Raw genomic sequence first — 17,728 nt, forward strand, 5'->3', positions numbered from 1 at the left:
AGCCTATATAGGCTTTCAGTCAACAGCCAATTTATTAACCTAACCTGCTTTCTCCCCTCATTTTCCTAGTTTCTTCTCTTTTGTAGCAACACAATAACAGCAATGATTTGGGTTTTCCAGAAAGTGGTGATGTCCATTGTATGAAAGGTGACTGTCAGACTTTGCCTCTGCAGGTGGGAAGAGATAAGTATCTGACCCACTGGCCAGATCCGAGTTTCCCACCATAGAGAGTAATCTAATTTAGTAAGTTTAGTTTACTTGTATTTAGTAAACAAAGCTGAAAGCTCTAAAACTGCCAAGCTTGTCTAATATTTATTTGTAGTTGCCATTCATTCATTGTTACCAATGAACTTTGGAAATTGAAAAATAAAGTGCTGAAAAAATTTGTCACTAATTAACATTCATGATACTATTCTTAACAAAGTTTGATTTATAAAAAGGTGTCACATTCCCCCTCATATAATAGGGGGGGGGGAACTGAATTTGATGAGGTTGTATATGTGAGTGTGGGAGTCCATAGTGGTTTGATGGTGATGGGCAAAGTATCTGATGAAGCTGGAACTTCAGACTACCTGGAACATCCACAGATGTGGAGGCCATCAGAACACGTAATTCTCTTTTGTCAGTTTTTCTTACTATGCTTTCAGGGAGAGGTCAGTAACTCTAGACTGTATTTTAGCTTTCAGGCATTTATCTATGTGTAAGTAAGTAAGTAAGTAAGTAAGTAAGTAAGTAAGTAAATGCATCATATGTAAGTATTGAACCTTAACCTTTATTCTTGTGTTTTTTTTATATTGTATGTTTTTGTTGTGAACTGCCCTGAGATCTATGGATGAAGATATACAAATTTAATCAGACAAACAAATAATGATTGATTGATTGTACCAGGTGCATGAATTGCCAGTTTATTTCCAGGTCCATTTTAAAGTACTGAGCTTATTCTTTAAAGGTTTGGGACCAGGTTACCTTAGAGTAGGGCTAGGAAACCCTTTTTAGCCTAAACTGCATGCCACTGGTGGGTAGGGTTAAAGATATAAAGTGGGTGGAGCAACAGATATGACTCTTACCTTTTGTACAGAAGGCTTCATTGCAGCTATGCAAAAGTCTCCATCCTTCATCCAGGCAAAAGCACTCGGAGAGTGTGCAGTAAGGCTGGTGGGAAGGGGGTATGGGTACTTGTGAGGGGGCTTATTCTTGGAGAGTCCCAAGGCCTAGAGGTTCACTCTTCCTGCCTTCACCTGTAGTCTGCTCACACTTTGAGATCAGCTTCAGAGACTCTGCTTGTGTGCCTGACTGTAAGAGCAATTAGGCTAATGGGAATTTGGGAGAGGGCCTTTTTGGCAGTGGCCCCATGCCTGTGGAACTCTGTTTCAGCTGAAATATATAAGGCTCCATTATTGTAGACCTTTAAGCAAGCAAAGATCCACCTATTTACAACTGCCTCCTCTTAAATAGTAATTTTATTGAGTTGAACTATATATGGTGCAGGTGTACAAAGTTATTTAATATCTACATTTCTTTTTTACTATTTGACACACAAAGCAGGTTTTCAACTTCCCTCAAAACCTTCCACTCAGAAGTAACACAGGAAAAGTGTGATTTCCAATCTCCCTTGGTAGTCTGACTAAGCAGCATGAGACGTAAGCAAAAGAAAATTTATTACAGGAGTGGTGGTGGTGGTGATAAAACATGCATTCAGGTGTACCAAAAATTTTAGGAAATAAAGAAACATGAGACAAAAATTAAATAGTGTACAGTTTTGGACTGCAGTACATTTTCTTCTCAGGTGGAATCATATCATTTGAAAAGACAGATAGGAAAGAGCTCTGATGATTCAGGCAATCCGGATTACATCTATTAACGCAAGGCAGCTGTAAAGATGTCAACTGCAATTCTTGGATATTTCAGGTTGGGCAGTCTTAGTAAGAATAGATAAATAGGGTTACTGTTATGTAAAGAAATGGTAATACTTTATTTGCAATGAAGTGTTTAATGCTTGTGCTGTTCAATAAGGATATACAGGGTGAGTCTTTTAAAAGAGGCCCCATGGAACATGTGTACTCTGTATCCATGGGGCCTCTTTTAAAGGACTCACCCTGTAATTAGATCAGTTAGAACTATTATTTCTGAAATCACTGGTATGAATGGTAAAACTGTCCCGTTAAGATTGGAGTGGGATTAGAGATGGCTTGGAAAGCCTTCTAAGGAACAGGAACCAATGGCTCTCCAGAGGTTGCTGAACTCCAACTCCCATCAGCCATAGCCAGCAAGGGCAAGGATGCCGGGAGTTGAAATCCAACAACATCTGAAGGGCCAAAGATTTACCATCCTTGTGTTATATAAGCAGCAAAATCTGAATTTATTCACAGGGTGGGATACATTTGCAAAAACTGAAATATATTTTATGTGAGGGTTTTCATTTTATTTTAAGGAAGGTGGGGCTCCTTGAATCACTAGAAAAAGGTTGCTGCATGGGGTGCACATGGGATTGGAGACTTAGCTGATGGATTTTGCTTCATGGACTGGTTGATTGCTATGTTGGAATTCAAAAAGAATGTTTCCCATAGCTTGTGGAGGGCAATGAAAGGGGGCTATTATGATTTTGTCCCACTTGTTTCTGCCATCAGGAACTATAGGCTCAGCAAGTATCTTCCGCTGGTTAACATTTGGGTTGAGCTTCATAGCCTTTTAGTCCTTCAGGTTATATGATTCTAACTCACAAAGGGAGCACCACATTGTTGAAAATGCCTATTTTTCCGTGCAGTGGAAGGGAGTAACAGTGAAGAGGTGGAGCTTTCCTAACAGAATACCTGGAACATATTGATCTCATTCACAGATACACAGTGTGGAAGCTGCTTTCCTGTGGAACAACCGCTGCCCGAGTGTGCATGAATGAAGCAACCACTCAGAGAGGTAACCTAGAGGATCTTTCCCACCCAATTATTACCTAGCTGTGAGGTTTAAGAATGATTCAGTTGGAAAAGATGCATGGAGTTGGCTTCACTCTTGGATGTCTGGCATTCATACAATAAACCATAGCAATGACGGATTGAACCACCAAAAAAAGGGCTCCTGTGCCACTCTGAGTGTGTATGAAAGAGGCCAGTGAGTTTGTCAGATAATACAGCGTAGCTACAATTCTATTTAAATCAATGGACATTTTACCAGTGGCTTGAATGAGAAGTGGATTGCACTTTAGTCTATGATGACATTTCTGCATCAGTGAGCCTGATTCCTGGTGCAGCATGTCGTCCTACAGATTGGTGACCAAGTTAGTAAATGTGAGAGGAACGCTACTGAAGTCTTGGCATGCTGCCTTCAGAGGCCACTCTTAAAGCAGAGGATTAAATTTTCAGTAAATAATACAGTGTTCTTTCATCAACCCATCCTTCTATTCATGCAGAATGTAAACAAACGATGCTGGGAATAAACCTTTCCTGGAAGGCTGCCCTTCAATCCTGCCACACTGCAAAGAAAGAAAGAGCAGAAGGTGAGGCAGTTTTAACACAGAGAGAAAAACCTCAAAGCATTGTAATTACACGTCTTACAATGACTGTATTTCTGAGACCATCATTCCCTATATTTATGGGATTGGGATGCGATGCGATATGATGGCTGGAGGCAGCACCCGGCATCATTGGGAAGCAATTGGAGCTCCAGAGCCCTGACCAGGGTCGTTGCCAATGCAGACCTGACTTTCTGAGCAGTACTGGGTCTACCTGCCATTTTAATATTCAGTACACAATATTCCCTCATGCTCCAGGGCATTGTGGGAAATTAAAATTGTGTCTGGCAGCATTGTTGAAAATAAATGGTGGATAGATCCCCTGTCTGGTGCGGAGGCTGTTGCATGACACAGCCCATCAATGCTAACTCCTGCCAAGGCCCACTGACCACAGGGCACTTTGCTGAGGACCTCCTCAAAGCTGGAGCTAGTCCCATGGGGTAGGGTAACGATCAGTGCCATGATAAGGAATCCCCAGCAATCACCCAGAAGAAATTGTCACATACCCACCAATTGGAGTCCTCCTGTCCTTCTACTACAATTATCTCTCCGGTCTGGAAGGTTAGCTCATCTTCATGGTCAGCCTGGCAGTCATAAAGAGCTCTGACCCGACACACACTGGAGTGTTTCTGAAAATGGACACCAGAAAGCAATGTCAAGCTTGCAGACACAGATAATGTAGTTCAGGGTTGGGGGAACTTGTGGCCTTCTAGATGTTTTGGGACTCCTAGCTTCCATCAGCCCCAGCCAGCACAACCAATAGTCAGGAATGATGGGAGCTGTAGTCAAGTAACATCTGGAAGGCCACAGGTTCCCCCAACCCAGGTGTAGTTCATGTGGAAGGCCTCAGTCACTTACACATGAAGAAGCTTTATAGCAAGAAGGAAATGCTCAGAATGGAAGGAGTCTTTGTATTGTTATTTTCGGCAACTTGTTATGGATTCTTATCAAGCAGGGCTGAACGGTACATTTGCAAGCAACTGGCATAAATTTAGTGAGTGAAGTCTCCCCTCAGTTATATTGTGATGCAGACATCATCACAATATGGCTGAGGAGAGGGGCCACCACCATGCAATTAATTTCTTCACCCCCTGAATCCTGTTAGTGACAGACAGATTTCATTACCTCATCGCTTTGGCTCACTTGGTGATTCATAACATCCTTGGGGTTGACAATTTCACATTAAGATAAAAAGTGGTGTACAGACTACCCCCCATTCTTCAGAAGCTTAATTCACACACACACTCCTACAGTAGTCAGAGGCAGCTTAGGTTGCTGAAAGCCTACCATCCTTAGCTAATAGTACACTAAAATGAAGAGGAAAAATGAAAGCACTTAGTAAGAAAATGTAAATTTAAATGAAGAACACACCAAACCCCCCCTTTTTGGCAGTGGTGGTGGGACATCATCTGATGATTCAAAGGGTGATTCCAGTGAGGGGGAGGAAGTCCACTGGCTTTTTCTTGCATGTTGATTTTGCTCACAAATTGTCCCCTCTTCCTTTAAGGCAGCTGCAACACAAAACACAGCCCTGTTGTGTTATTTCATGTTGGAAGTGCAACAGTGGTGATCATTCTGTGTGCAACTTGTAGGTGAATTCTGTCAGTGTTAAAGTCAACTAGCTAAGAGGAGGACAGGTTAAGGTGTTGCTTAGCAACCATGCAGAGTACCATGTTGTTTGCTGAGGTATAACATGCTCTTATTGAATGTGTAGTTCTGCAGGAGATTTCCTCTGTATGATTGGTTAAATGTCTCCCTGCTATGTGCAAGGCCTGAAGTAAGAAAAACAAACCTCTCCATCCCTTTCTGCTCAAATTATGTTTTCTCTGTGGAATCTGGCACTAGAGTAAGGTTGCATTACATATACTACATATTTCAGTTTAAAAAAAAATGAAATTAGCAAGTGTTGTAGTTTACCCCTGCAGCCAGTCCACACACAGTTTAAAGACAAAAAGAAAATTGACACAGTACTAATAATTTACACCTGGTTTTTACCTTGCAAGTATAGCAGGATTTCTACACAGTTTCAGGAAAATCCAGAACAAGAGGGATGGCATTTTAAAACACCTAGTAGTGGAGGTGCAGTCAGGTAATAAATAGAGGCAAGGTTACACATCACCAGCAAGCACCTCAGAACCAAGTGAGACAATGGTACTATACTGGTTCACATCTGAAAGGATTGAACTACAATTCAACAGAAGCTCCCCACAAAGTACTTGCAAACCAGAGCAATACCTTGGGCGAGGAAACACAGGGATGCAACAGTTAGGGGAACATATCACCTAAGGCACTTCCAGACTGTTGCTGTTTTGGGGTGGGATTACAAAACAGCAAATTTAGCTTGTGCAATCCTAGGTGACTGGAAGTTATGTGCAACAAACCTGGTTTCCCCCCAAGATTTGACTTTTTGCAGTAAGGAAAGTGATAGGAAAATGCACTTTAAAGTGTGGATAGCATTTGCTTTGATGCAATGTCATTTAATCTCCCCAAAAGCAAGTCAGGCTGAATGTTCACCAAAAGCCAATGCCCTGTCATCATACTGCAATCAGGAGGAATGCTCAATAAACAGGTCATTTGGAGGTGCCTCTAGATTTTGAAATGGTGTCAAAATGGAAGAACAAGGCTGATGTAGGAACACCTTGTGCAAACGAATACAAGGAAATAAAATTCACAAAACTTATGATATAGTAGAAGTCCATAAGTTCAAAAAGAAATCAACTTTAAAAGGAAAGAATATGTGAAATATTGTTGGAGAACTGTAGTGGAGAGAAGGAAGTAGCTCAGATGGTATTTGCTGGGGGGGGGGGGTTGGAGAGAGAGAGAGAGAGAGAGAGAGAGAGAGAGTGTTTTACCTTGTCGCCAGGAATCCACCACCACTTCAGGGAGTTCAGAAGAATCAGAACTAAAGGAAATAAGGGGGGGGGGAGTGTTCATTCACCTTGAAGAATCCTTCATTTCCTAATCAATGTGCTTGAAAAACAGCAGCCACCTAGAAACTCATACCAACTGACAGGTGAGCAGAAGAAAGGCAGCTGTCTTGCAAATGAGGATTCTGACCAATGTAAGTTTTATATTCACAATGCAAGTTAAAGTTGCTTCCATACTGTCACTATATTGCGGGTATGATTCCATCATATACCAGAAACTTCAGTTTGCACATTTAAAGTAAATTTGGTGCTCTTGCAGAACAAAACAAAAATTTTGGTGGTCAGGAAAGTATACTGGAAAGAATGGGATGACAGCAAAGTTGGGCAACATTACATAACCTCTGTGTAAATTCTGTGCAAATGAATCAGGATGAACAAACAGGAAATCTGGAAGAGCCCTAACTGAACTGCTTTAAAACCTCATTCTCTGCTCTTGAGCAGTATATACATAGACAGACAGATTGACAAAGACAAAGATTGCCCAACCACCCTATTTCAAAACACAGCTGGGGTGCACCAGGCAATCTGCTCTACATCATAGGGCCCCTCCACAACTGTGTTTTATCGCAGAGGCATTCTGCAACATGTTCTTGACACAACAGTAGTGGTGGATTTATTCTGCTTTAGTTTGTTCTGCAGTGCTGCCCCAATGCTATCACATTATTGCTGTCCAGGGGGGTGCGGCAGTGCAACAAAAGCGGGACAAAAATAAACCAGAACAATTGTAGTATGCAAAGTTACTGAATTTCAGCAGTAAGTTACGATATATGAGCTGGCCAAAAATGAAGCCAGGAGACTGCTGCAAAACATTTGCAGCTGCAAACAGTATTGAAAGTGGGATCACATATGACAGCCCCAATAGCTTCATGAGCACAAATCATGAATGTGCAATAAAAAGGATGTCTGGAGGAGCCCCCAGACACCCATGGTTACCTCAACCTCCTAGATGAGGCTCCTTCTGGAGAATAACGTCTTGGAAGCGAGAAAGATCTAGGGTCTAAGACAGAGACAAAGGGACTTTTCTATTTACAAGCCAGCATCAGGTCAGTTTACTATAGCATAAACTTATGAGCAAACAATCCTTTGATGACACAGTAAAACCAGTTGAGTCCCCCCCACCTTGTTTGCCGCGATGACTAATTTTGTGAATGTTCTGACCTGCCTCTGATATGCACATGCCCAAAACACATCTCACAATCTCTCAAAAATCCTTCAAAATGTGAATCCACCAAGAAGGCATTATAAAACCGTCTCCACGTGTCAGAAGATTCACAAATCCTGTCACTGCAGCAAAAACCCAACAACCCCCAACTTGTGGACACTTAACAGCATCAATGACATGTCAAAATGGCTGTGAATTAGAGTGATGAAGAAGAAGAAGAGTTTGGATTTGATATCCCGCCTTTCACTCCCCTTCAGGAGTCTCAAAGCGGCTAACAATCTCCTTTCCCTTCCTCCCCCACAACAAACACTCTGTGAGGTAAGTGGGGCTGAGAGACTTCAAAGAAGTGTGACTGGCCCAAGGTCACCCAGCAGCTGCATGTGGAGGAGCGGAGACGCGAACCCGGTTCCCCAGATTATGTGACTACCGCTCTTAACCACTACACCACACTGGTCAGCAATCCTGATGCATTCAGGATAGTTGTGGTCCATTCTCACTATCATGCCATGTCCCTGACTTTCATATAATCAACTTGAAGGTTATTTGCTATCTCAAGAGAATGCATTCATCCTCTCTCCATTCTGGATTGTTTGGGATGCTTCTGAAGTGATTCAGTATATGAATTGATGGGCATTTTAAAAGAAATAGCTAATGTGCTAAAATAAACCCAATTTGATTTTTAAAGGGAATTTTAGCCAGATGAACTGAATTTGTGAACCTGCCACATCTTGATTAAAATAATATTTTTTGCAGGTTTGCAAGATGTGGTGGCCCACATATTCAAAGTGTGTCAGAGCATTCACAGATAATCAACATTTAGAAATGGTGCAGGAAGGCGTATGAAAAAAATCACCTGTGTTTCCTAACTTCATATACCTAGAGCTATGTTTCCAGATTTTAACACACTGGTGTCCTGTGGTAGTTTGTGAATAAGAAGAGTTAACGTCCCTAGTCAATGTCAGTAGTGGACCAACGATATACCTCAGCATAAAGCCTCCCCCCCAATAGATCTAGATTTAGATATATTCCTGCTCCTCATTTTTATAATCAATGCAGCAATCCTCAGCTGATTCAGTGAGCTCTCTTACCTGCAGTTGGGCTGGTAGGATTGAGTGGTGTGCTGGGAGAGGGCTCTGAGGAGGTTCGCTTATGTCGAATTGTCAGAGGTGGAGGCAGGATCTTTCTAGGTGCTGTGTCTGCAGGGAGGACTGACCAGCTGGATGGGGGCAGTGGAGGAGGGAAGCTGGGGGCTGACCAAAAAAAGAGAGAAAAAGTCAGTGATAATACTCTTGTTGAAGGTTGTTGGACTGCAGGTCCCATCAACCTCAGCCAACATGCCCAGTGGTGAGGCTTGATGGGACTTGTAGGTCAACAGTGTCTGGACAGCCATGAGTTCTGCACCTATGCCCTAAAAATAAAGGAGCTGGCCATCCATACATAGGTGCAAAATTTAAGATATATTGTATAGTTTGCATATAAATAGGAGATGCACGACACTGCTCACCATGGTATTTACACTTGAAAGTAGCAATCAGTTACATCTTCTTCACACCCACAGAGGTATGTGAAAGAAAGGATATCAACCTCTGCTTCCCTGTCTTCTAGGTCTCCAAAATCCCCATTAAAATACATTCTTGACCAGAGTGAAAAGTGGATATGAATAATGCACCTTTGCCCCCCCCCCCCCCCGCAAAAAAGCTGTAGGGTACACTTTGCACATTGTGGAGAGACAGAAGCCAACATCTCTACCTAGGCAAAATGGGAGTACAGTAATTCGCTGTGGGTTAAACCACAGAGCCTAAGACTTGCCAATCAGAAGGTCGGCGGTTCGAATCCCTGCGACAGGGTGAGCTCCCGTTGCTCAGTCCCTGCTCCTGCCAACCTAGCAGTTCGAAAGCACAACAAAGTGCAAGTAGATAAATAGGTACCGCTCCGGCGGGAAGGTAAATGGCGTTTCCGTGTGCTGCTCTGGTTCGCCAGAAGCGGCTTAGTCATGCTGGCCACATGACCCGGAAGCTGTATGCCGGCTCCTTCGGCCAATAAAGCGAGATGAGCGCTGCAACCCCAGAGTCGGCCACGACTGGACCTAATGGTGAGGGGTTCCTTTACCTTTATGGTACATCAGGGAATTAGCCAACATAGGAATGGTGCAGTTATAGCACTATAATTCTGTAGCTATAAAGGCAGTGATGAAATAGGACATTATCGATGCTGTCTAACCTTTAGGTGCATTGCGCGGTGGCAGCGGTGGGCCTGTACAGGCAGGGGGCGATGTTGCCACAGTGGGTCTAGAGGCAGAAACATGTGGCACAGCATATAGCTCACGGAGCTTCTCTGGGGATAGTGGACTGGCTCCCTTGGAGAAGTCAGCTGGATTTTTCCATGACTGAGAGGCTGTTCCAGGCAGATTGTAGCAGCTCTGAGGACGATGAAAGCGATCTTTTTTCGCTGGACTAAGCTGAAACGAATAAATGTAAACCATGTTAATAGAGAGCAGAATAAAATACTAGAAACCTTACCCAAGAACAGCATCGCTGGATCAGCAGCCCAATTTAATTTATTATTCTGCTTTCAAGAGGTCACAAAGGGCAACAGCAGTTCCCTGTTGTTTGGTATACTACTTCTGAACATGGAAGTTCCAGCTGACAGGATGCACACAATGCATGTAGACTAAATGGATGAAGGGCTTCTCCTTGAGACGTATTAATTTTTTACAATTCCGAGGTCCCTGTTCAAATAAGAACTAATAATTATAGTCCGTGCCTGATCCTGGAAACCAGATGCTTGTCTATTTTGGATCTAAGTTTGAAACACTTAAGTTGTGTGATGGCCCTTTTAAATGAGTTGTCAAACTTTTTTTCTTCAGGCAAGTGCCTCATGGTGGAGACTGAAGCCTTATTCACATTTAATGCCTAGTACGTGTGCACAGAATTGCAGCCCTATTTTATAATAATAATAATAATAATAATAATAATAATAATAATAATAATAATAATGTAGCTCTCCTTTTAAAAAAAGTAATAATTGCAGTCTTGAGCACGATAAAGAACTTTCCTCTGTGGTGAATAGCTCCCTGCAATCTTTGATTAAAACATGCAGGCCTGTATTCAACTACCTTGTTGCACAGAAGCAAGTGCAAGGATCCCCACTAATGCAAGAGGCTTCCAACCCCACTCTCCTGCTCCCTCTCCTATGCCCTCCCCAGATCTGTTCCAGATTGTTTGGAGAATCCCTAGAACAGTGAGTGGGAGAGGAAAGGGAAGATTATTCCCTTGTACAGGCAGAAATGCTTGTGCTAATGGAATGACCACAACCCATGGGTTGCAACCTAGCACAAAATCAAGTCTGCTGAAATCAATGGCTTTGAGTGGCCTTGGAATAAATTGATTAAAATGATTCACATTAATAACCCGAGTAGTGGATCATTCTTGGGATCCTGCCAATTCTATAATTCAATGACTACAGAAATATCCATTTGGTTTTGGCTATTTTCACAAACTCCCTGCCGGAAGAGGCACCCAACTTTAAGTGACCAAATGTGTTTTAGGAAGGTGCTGAGAAATGGGAAGCAATGGGCAGACCTCCAGCTCACAAAACAACTGATCAAAAGTGCCGGGACCTTACCTTCTCATCCAGATCATCATCGCTTTCAAACATGTCTTCTTGGCCCAGCCGCCACTCATATTCCACATGAGCTCGCATGTTGAACTGATCATTTTGAGCCTGCAATAGCTGCAAGAGAGATGACACTCACTCTAGTATCTCTTCACATTCTTTCTTATTATAGTTTGGAAAAGTTCCAAAGCAAACTTTAAGTTTGCTGGAGTCCTAGCTGCTTTCTTTTGTATTCCAGGGTTCTAGTGGGGAAGTGGAAAATAATAATAATAATAATAATAATAATAATAATAATAATAATAATTTATTATTTATACCCCGCCCATCTGGCTGAGTTTCCCCAGCCACTCTGGGCGGCTCCCAATCAGTGTTAAAAACAGTACAGCGTTACATATTAAAAACTTCCCTGAACAGGGCTGCCTTAAGATGTCTTCTGAATGTCAGGTAATTATTTATCTCTTTGACATCTGATGGGAGGGCGTTCCACAGGGCGGGCGCCACTACCGAGAAGGCCCTCTGTCTGGTTCCCTGTAACCTCACTTCTCGCAATGAGGGAACTGCCAGAAGGCCCTCGGCGCTGGATCTCAGTGTCCGGGCTGAACGATGGGGGTGGAGACGCTCCTTCAGGTATACAGGACCGAGGCCGTTTAGGGCTTTAAAGGTCAACACCAACACTTTGAATCGTGCTCGGAAACGTACTGGGAGCCAATGCAGATCTCTCAGAACCGGTGTTATGTGGTCCCGGCGGCCACTCCCAGTCACCAGTCTAGCTGCCGCATTCTGGATTAATTGCAGTTTCCGGGTCACCTTCAAAGGTAGCCCCACGTAGAGCGCGTTGCAGTAGTCCAAGCGTGAGATAACTAGAGCATGCACCACTCTGGCGAGACAGTTTGCGGGCAGGTAGGGTCTTAGCCTGCGTACCAGGTGGAGCTGGTAGACAGCTGCCCTGGACACAGAGTTAACCTGCGCCTCCATGGACAGCTGTGAGTCCAAAATGACTCCCAGGCTGCGCACCTGGTCCTTCAGGGGCACAGTTACCCCATTCAAGACCAGGGAATCCCCCACACCAACCCGCTCCCTGTCCCCCAAAAACAGTACTTCTGTCTTGTCAGGATTCAACCTCAATCTGTTAGCCGCCATCCATCCTCCAACCGCCTCCAGGCACTCACACAGGACCTTCACTGCCTTCACTGGTTCTGATTTAAAGGAGAGGTAGAGCTGGGTGTCATCTGCATACTGATGAACACCCAGTCCAAACCCCCTGATGATCTCTCCCAGCGGCTTCATATAGATATTAAAAAGCATGGGGGAGAGGACAGAACCCTGAGGCACCCCACAAGTGAGAGCCCAGGGGTCTGAACACTCATCCCCCACCACCACTTTCTGGACACGGCCCAGGAGGAAGGAGTGGAACCACTGTATGACAGTGCCCCCAGCTCCCAGCCCCTCTAGACGGTCCAGAAGGATGTTATGGTCGATGGTGTCAAAGGCCGCTGAGAGATCCAGCAGAACTAGGAAACAGCTCTCACCTTTGTCCCTAGCCCGCCGGAGATCATCAACCAGCGCGACCAAGGCAGTTTCAGTCCCATGGTGAGGCCTGAATCCTGATTGGAAGGGATCCAAATGGTCCGTTTCCTCCAGGCGTGCTTGGAGTTGTTCAGCAACCACCCGCTCAATCACCTTGCCCAAGAATGGCAGATTTGAGACTGGGCGATAGTTGGCCAAATTGGCCGGGTCTAAAGATGTTTTTTTAAGAAGCGGTTTAATGACCGCCTCTTTCAGCAGGTCTGGGAAGGCTCCCTCACAGAGGGAAGCATTCACCACCCCGCAGAGCCCATCGCCCAGCCCTTCCCGGCTTGCTTTTATCAGCCAGGATGGGCAAGGATCAAAGAGACAGGTGGTCGGTTTCACTTGTCCAAGCAGCCTGTCCACATCCTCGGAGGTAACAGATTGGAATTGATCCCATGTAACAGGACCAGACAGAACTCTAGCACTCTCCCGCCCTGGCCCTGCTCCCACGGTGGAGTCTACCTCCTTCTGAATCTGAGCGATTTTGTCTGCAAAAAACTTGGCAAAAGCATTGCAGGAGATCTTGGGGTCCCTACCAGGCCCCGGTGGTACAGGTGGTTCCGATAGATTGCGAACCACCTGAAAAAGTCTCCTGCTGCTGTTTTCTGCAGATGCAATGGAGGCGGCGAAGAAGGCCCTCTTCGCCGTCACCATTGCCACTTGGTAGGCTCGACGTTGAGCTCTAACCCGTGTCCGGTCTGATTCAGAATGAGTTTTCCGCCACCGGCGCTCTAGCCGTCTCAACGATTGTTTCATCACCCTCAGCTCCGGGGAAAACCACGGGGCTGTCCGGGCTCCATGCAATCGGAGAGGGCGCTTCGGAGCCAGACAGTCAATAGCCCTGGTTAACTCCGCATTCCAGCGTGCCACCAGGGAATCAGCTGAAAGGCCATCAACTTGGGATAAAGCATCCCCTACCACTCTCTGGAAGCCAATTGGATCCATTAAGTGGCGGGGGCGGACCATCCGAATCGGTCCCACCTCCCTGCAGAGGGGAAGGGTTGCGGAGAAGTCCAGTTGCACCAGGAAGTGATCTGACCATGGCACTTCTTTCGTTTCGCTTTTAGTTAGTGTCAGATCACCAACATCCATAGAGGTGAACACCAAGTCTAAGGCATGTCCACGGCTATGAGTTGGGCCAAACTTATTCAGGGACAGCCCCATGGAGGCCATGCTTTCCACGAAGTCCCGAGCGGCCCCTTGTAAGGTCGTGTCGGCATGGATGTTAAAATCCCCCAGGACAACCAAGCTAGGTGTCTCCAGGAGCATATCCGCCACGACCTGAAGCAGCTCGGGCAGGGAATCCTTGGTGCAGCGGGGAGGTCGGTACACCAGTAGGAATCCTGTACTGCCCCTATTGCCCAACTTCCAGAACATGCACTCAGAAAACTGGGTCTTCCCAATAGGACGCCTGGTGCAGAATACTACTGCCGAAGGACAAAAGGTGCTTCCAGCTTAATATGGAGGCTTAATATTGTAAACAGGTCACTGAGATATCACAAATGGGTCATTGTTTTCTTTTAGTTTATCAGATTTTCCCTGGAAAAGGTAAATCCAAATTAAAAGAGGGGCAGGGCAGGATGCAGGCTGCCATATTAATGCCAATGATGTTGTGTGGATGCTGCAATATTTTTTTTAAACTTGCGGGCATGATGAGCAGGTATCCCACAATAAATAACCATCTGGAAGCACCCAGAAGAGAAGGGGTAGTGGGGGTTATAATCCCAACACCACAAATTGCCAATAAATTGTTGGTGAATTGGGGCTGTATTTCTGTCACTTCCTTAACTACTCGCACAGAAGCATGTTTTTCACTAAAGCAGAAAAAGGTTTACAACATGCAAATGAAGAGAAGCCTTGCATATATATATATTTAATTTCTATACCAGCCTTTATCCAAAGATCACAGAGTGGTTTACAATATAAAAACCCAAAACTATATAACATAGTAACAAAAATAATACCCCCTTCCAGTTTAGAAGGCCATAGATTGTTTAATTGGTCAAAGGCCTGGGAGAAGAGGAATATGTCTAACTTGGTGGCTACCGTCTCCCAACTTCTCTCATTTTCATAGGTGAATTCACACAACTGCACTACTTTTACAGGGTATAGTTTTAAAGTGCTAGGTAAACTGATAACCTTGTTTTCAGCAAAGAACAAGTGAGAGTGTGCACACAAAATAAGCATAGGAGCAATGGGCAATGATAGTTTCATAGTAATTTGAATCTCCTGAAAATACAGAGCACTAGATATTTAATTTTGCCAAGAGCTCAATATTTGGGTATGTCCAGATTCCAGACACAGGAACACAGGAAGCTGCCTTACACCATGTCAGACCATTTGTAAATCTGCCTCAGTATTGCCTACACTGACTGGTAGAGGCTCATCTGCATTTCAGACGGGGGCCTCATTCAGTCCAATATCGAGATGCCAGAGTCTGAACCTGGGACCTTCTGCATGCAGAAATGATGCTCTATCACTGAGCTATGGCCCTTTCTAAATACCATATTTTTTGCACCATAACACTCACTTTTTTCCTTCTAGAAAATAAGGGGAAATGTCTGTGCGTGTTATGGAGCGAATGCCTACGGATGGCGGGGGGATCTGCTGCAGTCGTGAGCAGAGGATCCATGGTTCCCCTTCCTTCCCTCCTCCGTGGCTCGCTTTGAAACAGCAAAGCAGGAGAAGAGCGATTGAGTGGGGAGGAGAGAGGGACAGAGAGCCTGCTTGCTTTAAAGGAGCAAAGCGGGAGAGGAGAGGAGCCGCTTACACGAGTCCAGAGCTGTTTTTTTCAGCGAGCCGGGGAGGAGGGAGAGAAGCAGAGCCTTTAAAGGAGCAAAGCGGGAGAGGAGAGGAGCCTTCTCCTCTTATACCCCTCTTCTGCATCCTTCTCCACCCACCCCACGCGTGTTCCTTGTCCCTTCTGTGTTTTTCCTTCCCTCCCCACTTAAAACGTGGTTACAAAGCACGGATCCACATGGATCCTCAGGATTTTTGCACTGGGTATTCCCAAATTCACCATCAGATCATATAGCATGTCCATGGCTACAGCTTGCACCAAAAAAATCATGCACCCACTGTTGCCTGGGGCCGCAGTGGTGCAAAAACGTGGTTACAAAGCATGAATCCACATGGATCCTGAGGATTGTTGCATTGGGCTACCCCAAACTCACCGTCAGATCACATGTCTGTGGCCACAGCATGAACCACAAAAATCATACATCCACTGTTTCGTTTAGAATATTTTTTTTCTTGTTTTCCTCCTCTAAAAACTATGTACGTGTTATGGTCGGGTGCGTGTTATAGAGCGAAAAATACGGTACTTCTCAAGCTCATTACTTCCCTATAGCGGCAAAGCAGAGATAAACCTCCCATTTCTTACCAGATTTTCACACACATCGTGATTCATTTGCCTAGCAATATCGAGGGCTGTCTCTCCAGCTTCATTCGCTGTTAAGAAATATCAGATGACACCAAATGAGTAATAATGAGAGCAACAGACTAAGCTCTATTGATATCATCATACTTTTAGGGACGGGGGAGAAATTTGATTCAGTTCATTCATTTCATTTCATTTATTACGGCCATAGGCCCATACAATTGATTCAGTTCACATATAAAGCTGAATCTTTCAAATTGACACTTTCCAGAAGAATATGGGAACTGAAACATGTCAAAATTTACATTTATCTGAATTTTTTGACTCAGTTCTCCCACCAAACAATGTTTACAAGAATGCATATATTAGGAGGAAATGTGCGTGGGAGAAATGAGGGGAGCTTGTCACAGCAGGAGGGGGAGACACTGCATGACTCTTCACTATGCTGATTCATCTCTGCCTTGTGATCTCCCACTCACCTGCTTTAGCTTCTGCCTCTGGTTCTTGATTCTCTCTGCCACAGACTCTCCTAACTCACTAAGCCCTGTTGCCCCTTCAACCTCTGACACCTCCTCCTCCCAGGGCTTCTCCCTCTGACCACTCAGTGTCATCCCACCACCAATCCCTGGGCTCTGAGCCTTCTTCCCTTGGTGGGTTCCCCAGCAGGTTCCCCCCACCATTCCTCTGCGTCCAACCAGTCTGTGACAAGTAAGCAGTTATTTCCCCTCCTAACTCAAACTGTAATTTTTGTTTGGTAACCACTTACTGATTGTGATGTTGGCTCTGGCCCGTAGAAGGAGTTTTATGCATTCAGGTTTATTGTGAAGGCTGCAGTAATGAAGTGGGGTGTTGCCTTTGGAGGTCTGCTTCACCAGGCTCCCACTGGATGAGAGATAATTATTAGCCAGGCAGACTGTTTCCCATTTATAGAATACTTCATTTCTTTGATGGCTTAATTAACCAAGGAGTGGAATCTCTGTCTACAAATAACTCCCCCTTACTAACATTCACACTCCAGATAAATGTACATTTTTGACAATATATACAGTCAGTGAGTCTAAGCAATGCAATGGTAATGCGATGGAGTATGGCTTGAATATGGGGAGCAAGTCTTGGGTTATGTAATTAAATACTGCTGAGAACTGGAAGAGGAAGAGGAAGAGATATACCTGGACCTTGCCATTACAGTGGTACCTCGGGTTACAAACACCTCGGGTTACAAACACTTTGGGTTACAGACTCCGCTAACTCGGAAGTAGTACCTCAGGTTAAGAACTTTACCTCAGGATGAGAACATAAATCGCACGGCGGTGGTGTGGTGGCAGCGGGAGGCCCCATTAGCTAAAGTGGTACCTCAAGTTAAGAACGGTTTCAGGTTAAGAACAGACCTCCAGAATGAATTAAGTTCGTAACCACAGGTACCACTGTACTGCCACAGCTTCAACAGCAGCAATTGACATCACTTTGTTCTCTCCAACATTTCATTTCCTCATTAGCCGAGGGAGTTAGTGTTGCCATCACCACCCCTCCCCAGGTGTTGATAAGTGCCATTACACACACAATATAAGCAC

The 17,728-nt window shown here is 44.6% G+C and overlaps 1 protein-coding gene across 7 annotated transcripts in view; it reads right to left on the minus strand.

Moving 5' to 3' along the window:
- Positions 1-1,641: 1,641 nt before the first annotated feature.
- The window catches only part of LOC128416283 (arf-GAP with SH3 domain, ANK repeat and PH domain-containing protein 1-like), a 37,018-nt gene continuing 20,931 nt past the window's right edge, over positions 1,642-17,728 (minus strand). For 4 of the 7 annotated variants that reach the window (XM_053393820.1, XM_053393819.1, XM_053393821.1 and 1 more), the window contains 10 exons: positions 16,924-17,039; positions 16,161-16,228; positions 11,219-11,326; positions 9,815-10,052; positions 8,683-8,844; positions 7,366-7,429; positions 6,358-6,407; positions 4,877-5,016; positions 4,016-4,134; positions 1,642-3,466 (listed from right to left, as the gene is read on the minus strand). In XM_053393820.1, the coding sequence (XP_053249795.1) occupies positions 3,379-3,466; positions 4,016-4,134; positions 4,877-5,016; positions 6,358-6,407; positions 7,366-7,429; positions 8,683-8,844; positions 9,815-10,052; positions 11,219-11,326; positions 16,161-16,228; positions 16,924-17,039 (1,153 nt within the window). In that variant the 3' untranslated portion in view covers positions 1,642-3,378. Of the gene's footprint in view, positions 3,467-4,011; positions 4,135-4,876; positions 5,017-6,357; positions 6,408-7,365; positions 7,430-8,665; positions 8,845-9,814; positions 10,053-11,218; positions 11,327-16,160; positions 16,229-16,923; positions 17,040-17,728 lie in introns of those variants that run through there. The other 3 variants (XM_053393823.1, XM_053393824.1, XM_053393825.1) reach the window with 3 other exon arrangements.

This window comes from Podarcis raffonei, chromosome 6 (genome assembly GCF_027172205.1).
Source record: "Podarcis raffonei isolate rPodRaf1 chromosome 6, rPodRaf1.pri, whole genome shotgun sequence".
Taxonomy (NCBI): Eukaryota; Metazoa; Chordata; class Lepidosauria; order Squamata; family Lacertidae; genus Podarcis; species Podarcis raffonei.